Source organism: Phaseolus vulgaris, chromosome 7 (genome assembly GCF_051622355.1).
Source record: "Phaseolus vulgaris cultivar YP4 chromosome 7, ASM5162235v1, whole genome shotgun sequence".
Classification (NCBI taxonomy): Eukaryota; Viridiplantae; Streptophyta; class Magnoliopsida; order Fabales; family Fabaceae; genus Phaseolus; species Phaseolus vulgaris.
The window spans coordinates 50841547-50847411 of NC_143504.1; the positions used below are offsets into that span (position 1 = coordinate 50841547).

The following is a 5865-nucleotide window of genomic DNA, read 5'->3' on the forward strand; positions in this document are numbered from 1 at the left end:
CCAAACTGTTATTCAGTGATCCAAAATGGAACATATGGGACTTCCAAGTTCATGATTGGCATTAAATTCTAATTCCAGCTATCCATACATGAATTATTTGATGTGTTTTTTTCTCGGAGCTGTCCATGTTCTTCTATCTACACTGTTCAAGCGCCTGATCAAATGCTTCCACTGTTGTCGATCTTGATTCATAGCATGCTGTGTGATTTTTTATGTCTTTCTTAACCTAAATAGATAGAGCCACCTTGTCCTTTGCCAAGTGGAGCAGAGATTTTTTTAATGCGCGCCGTGGAGAAAGATTCTACATGCAAAAAGAGTGCCACGCAAAAGTACTGGAAGCAAAAAAACGAAAAACGTGATTTTGGGATGATCCACAAGTAATTTCCCTGGTTCAATGCACTCTAATAAAATATATTTAGTACACCATTGGTTAATCAATTCAAGATACACAAAACAGGAAAAGTGTTGGACTTATTACCAATCAGATCTCCTTGCTTCACATTTCTGGCCCAAACTTCTTTAACGATATGCAACCAAAGTTGATCCATGAACGTCATTAAGGAAAAGTAATTGAAAATGATTATCAGAATAGCCATGTCATGGGATGGATAGATACAAAAATACGGTAGAACAACAAATTCATTCTCGTCGTTAAAGTTAAACATGAAAGTAGATTAATTATTGATCCGACTTTATGTAAATTTTAAGCTAATTAAAAAAAACAAAATAAATGTATTGGTTTATTTTCTTGAAAGTACATAAAAACACGTTTTCTTCTTTCTTCTCGCGGAAGATATAGAATGGGAAAAAAAATCAAATAAAAAGGTTAATAATGCAAACAAAAGGGGTACTTTGGAAGGTTTCTCTAATAATTTTACATAGGGTCTTTCTCTTTTCTTTTCTTTTTTTCCGCATTTGTTGCAGAAAATAAATCAATCATTCCACTCTTATTAGTTATTAGATGCTTTCTTGTAACTTTGGTATTTCTTGAAACTTCTTACTATATTTCCCACCAGTTACACAAGCATGTTCGTGCCTGAATAGTGTAGTAAAGAAATTTTATATGGCAAAGTCTCTTATCATCCTAACTATATATATATATACGCCATACCAACCTTTCTGCCATAATACCTTAATATTTCAAATATCCAAAGGGAGTAACCTCTCGATTTAAGCTTCAATTATTTTCATGATTTTTCACATTTCTATATCCACCTCTACCATATATATCCACAAACCCCTTTTCATCTAAATTTCAAAAATATCTATATTAGATTTCCCTCTTTCTTCCTGATAAAAAAAAAACGATTTCCCTCTTTCTCTCTCTCTCTGGCTTTTGCACACTTTGCTCTGTCTTCATCATTCACTTAAAAAAAAAAACTACCAAATTCATGGGTCTTAGAGACATTGGTGCTTCACTTCCCCCAGGTTTTCGCTTCTATCCGAGTGATGAGGAGTTGGTCCTTCATTACCTTTACAAAAAGGTCACAAATGAGGAAGTTCTGAAGGGTACCTTGATGGAAATTGACCTGCACATATGCGAGCCATGGCAACTTCCAGGTATATATGATCTTGTTAATTTACATATTGAGAAATCATGGTTTTCTTCTACATGCATGGCTTCTTTCATTTTACAATATCTTTCTTAATTAATTTCCTCGTCTTTTGTGATTGTATTAGTAGAATCATCACTATGTTTACTTCACATTCACTTACGAGAGGCTATAGTTCACCTTGCTCATAAACATGGTGTTTCTAGCTTCAGTTCTGACTTAAAAAAATCCGTTCAAAGCTTCTTTTTTTTTTGTTAACAACTACATATATGATATCAAAACAATTCAAGAAATTAACATAATTGATAGAGGAGCGTGTCTGGAGTATATAGTAATAACAAAGCAGCAGATCTTTGCCTCGAGAAGAGGGAAAACTGAGAATACCAGAAAACTGAATGGATAAGAGTTTGAGGAGGATGTGTTACAGTTATGTTATTCGAGTAATAGTTTATTCAGTTCTTCAATGATTAAGGCAGCGACAACTCGATAAATATTTGTCTCTGTCAATATATATATAAATCATAACTTCTGTTCTTTATATTTCTGTATTAAAATGCATCATGAACTTGATTTTCACAATTTTTTAAAATTATTACTTTTCTTTTCGCATCACTTGGTTGCTATGAACTGTATATACCCAAGGGGAGGTGTGAAATCATCTTTTTCTTGACAAACATATGACTATGTGTGCCTTTATAATTGCTTTTGTCCTTTTGAAGTTTGTACATAGTTGTTTTTTGCTGTAAGCGCGTCACAAACACGTTCAATTTTTATATCGCAAATAAATCTATATGAAGATCATAACAAAGACTTTTGTCAGCCTGCTGTGCAGATTCTATATTCCTTTTTCTTTAATCCTATTTATTCCCTTACAAGCCATTTCCTATCATTTTCTTTCTTCATCAGTCAAAACATTTTCACCAAAAAAATTCTCTTTCCACGGTTAATTCATTCTTCCAAAGTACAATAAGTGCTGTTTTTCATCACTCAGTTAACTATTATTATTGTCTTTTTTATACTTTTTACACGAAGGTGAATGAATATACCTTTTTGAAGTATAAGTACAATTAGTACTCTACCTTTTTTTTTTGTCCATCGATTATATTGGGAAATCTGTTTTTGGTATCAAAACAAATGTGATTTACTTGCATGGCCTATATCTATACATGAGGGTTCTTCTCATGTGCAAATATCGTCTCTATTGCATGGTTAGTTACACCACCAGTAGCAAAACCGTTGAGACCAAACATTGTTCGCTGCTCTGCATGAATGTCTATAAATACACAAATGCACATGCACCACACCAGTATTATTTGTTTCATATGCAGATGTTTTGGCTTCTTGCTCATCATGAGTCCGTCGATTAGATAAACATAACTACTAATATTCATTCAGTACTTCTTTTATGTTATAGTAATTAAAGCACACTATGATTCTTGAATAAGCACAATAATCCACCGTTTTTATAACATAAAAAGTTGCACTTACAATTAAGGAAATCATATTATTTATCAATCACGTACTATTTTACTATTGATGTTTGGTTCTATATATCTATTTAACATATTGTGTGTTTGGTTCTCTCTTCTTTCACCCGATCATGTGTTCCAATCTCATGTTTCTTAAGAAATAAGAAAATATTAGTCATTATAAACCTCTGCTTGCAGCCAATTAATGCAACTAACTGATGCCCTCTACATGGATCCATTGGTCTAATTCATGCATGTTCTTGAATTATACATATATATAATGTTTGGAATATCTTTTTTTGAGAAAAATAATTGTTTACCTCCTAAAATCTCTTCTTGCTGTTAATAAAAAATAAATTGTTTGTATTTCATAATAAAAGCAAACGAAGCTTTCTATATATTCGTTAAATTAATTCAATTATTGAATTAAAAAAAATTATTTATTTTTATTTTTTTAAAAAAGTTAAACAAAAAGAGTTAGATTCTAAACATTTTAAGTGATATATTAGTGGTTTATGAGGGAGGAAACATTTTGAGTGTACAGATTGACAAACTAATTGATTTAATAAGAAAATTCTAAAACATTGAATTCATATATCTGATCACTTCACTTCACTTCACTTTTCTTGGAGATGATTACTTACTATTCAAGCGATCTTGTCTCTTGTGAAGACTCTTATGAATATACATATATATAATTATAAAATAAAATAAGTGGTATGATGAATAGTAGATAATATATGTTGAGTGAATAAATTAAAAGGAAAGAAGAGGAGTGGTGGTTGTTGTTTTGACGTAATCACATAGTCCACAAATTCATATGTGAAGTAAAAAGGGGGTAAAAAGAAGGTAAAAAGTAGTGTGAGAAAGCTCATAGGCTACGCAATTACATATACATGGTAATTAAACAAACAAAAACTACGTGTTTAGGTAATGTTTATCTGATTGGATTGAACATTGTATGTCATTTATGCTGGGTGACATGTGATGGTGATTACACACAAGACCTAATTATTATGGTGATAATAATAATCATATTTCTTGAAGATAATCAATTGTACAATATCTATCTATGAACCTATGCATTTTGATCCTATTATATATATATATATATATATATATATATATATATATATATATATATATATATATATATATATATACCTACCTTAGTCATGCTTTGTCCATTTGCTACCAAAAACTGACCCATCATGTGTTCATGCATGCGTGCTCTACAGAGGTGGCTAAGCTTAACGCAAACGAATGGTACTTCTTCAGCTTTCGTGACCGCAAATACGCAACCGGCTACCGGACCAATCGCGCAACAACATCTGGGTATTGGAAAGCCACGGGAAAGGATCGGACGGTGTTTGACCCCTCCACGCGTGAGGTTGTAGGGATGAGGAAGACTTTGGTGTTCTACAGGAACAGGGCCCCAAATGGCATCAAAACGGGTTGGATCATGCACGAGTTTCGTTTGGAGACGCCACATATGCCCCCTAAGGTTTATTTTCATTTCACCTCTCCAATGAATGTTAATTAATATAAAATGACAGTTTTGATTGAGATTATGGCACATAAAGCTAAGAATATGGTTGTAGTATAGTTTGATTTAGCAGGCTAAGATGAATTAAGAGTTAAAAAGGTGTGATTAGGTGTGTTTAGGGAGAGATGTGATTGAATTAGATTGGAATGGATAGGATAGAATAGAGAATATATTCGTTAATAGATGGTTATCTTTGGCGCGTAATTTTGGTGTGATGATAAAGGTTCTTTAAGCGTGTGTTTTGGGTTGACATGTGTATTTGGTAATTAGGTCAAAATTGTTGTTGATTGCAGGAGGACTGGGTTTTGTGTAGAGTGTTTCACAAAGGCAAAGCAGACAACAGTGCCAAACTCAACTCACAACTCATGTATGAGAGCACAGTTCCATCCCTAACTTTGGCTTCGTCATCTCCAACAAACCAAACCATTGGGTACAACCAACTTCCCCATTTCTCTTCCTCAATCACAACCCAAAACAACAACTCTTTCATGGGTCTCCTTCACTTTTCAAGGGAAACAAATGCAAACTCTAGCAGCATTACTCAAATAAGTCCCAAATGTGATGATGGGTACGGGTTTCTATGGGACATGGAGATGGAAGAAAATAGCTTCCATGATGGGGTGGCCTCGAATATGGTGGACGGAATGAGATTCGAGGTTGATAATAATAGTGTGGTGTTGTTATGAAAATGAAGAAAAGAACAAGTGAATGTGTACATATTATATACTTATACTGTGCTTCATATATAGATATATCGTAAGTTACGGAGAATTGTTGGTGTGATGTGATAATGGTGTTTAGCTTCAGGGGGCAAGTCACGTGATTGGATTCGGATCGGTTCTTCCATGGTTGGGCTACTGTTCAAGTGCTATCAGTGTTCTTAATTAGGTTTTTTTCTTATTAATATTATTATTTTTTGGGTGGGAAAGGATATTTAGCATTAGTACATACTGATCCTTTAATATATGTACAATTTGTTAATTTATAATTCATATATATTATTACTATTCACTATATTTATGCTATTGCTCTAATTCTAAAACATTTCTTGTGTGTGTGTGTTTTTCTTTTTCTTAACAAAGGATAGCTTTCGTTCATAAGTGCAATTTTATATGTAAATGGTTGAAATGGGTAGACTTTGGAAAGATTAATTATATAGATAGTTCGGTTGAATTTAATTTATTTTATTTCAATTTTGTTTATAACTTTCGAATAAATTATGTTGGCAAATATAAAGTTTGGTTTTTTTAAACTAAAATTATGCTTTCATATCATATCCCATTTTTAGTTTTTAATT

General features: G+C 32.6%; 1 protein-coding gene across 1 annotated transcript; it reads left to right on the plus strand.

Annotated features, from left to right (window-relative positions):
- The first annotated feature begins 1121 nt into the window (after positions 1–1121).
- Positions 1122–5584, plus strand: LOC137829971 (protein CUP-SHAPED COTYLEDON 3). The gene is made up of 3 exons (XM_068637026.2): positions 1122–1560; positions 4261–4526; positions 4862–5584. The coding sequence occupies exons 1-3, from the start codon at positions 1392–1394 to the stop codon at positions 5252–5254; spliced, it is 828 nt and encodes a 275-aa protein (XP_068493127.1). The 5' UTR covers positions 1122–1391; the 3' UTR covers positions 5255–5584.
- The last annotated feature ends 281 nt before the right edge of the window (positions 5585–5865 follow it).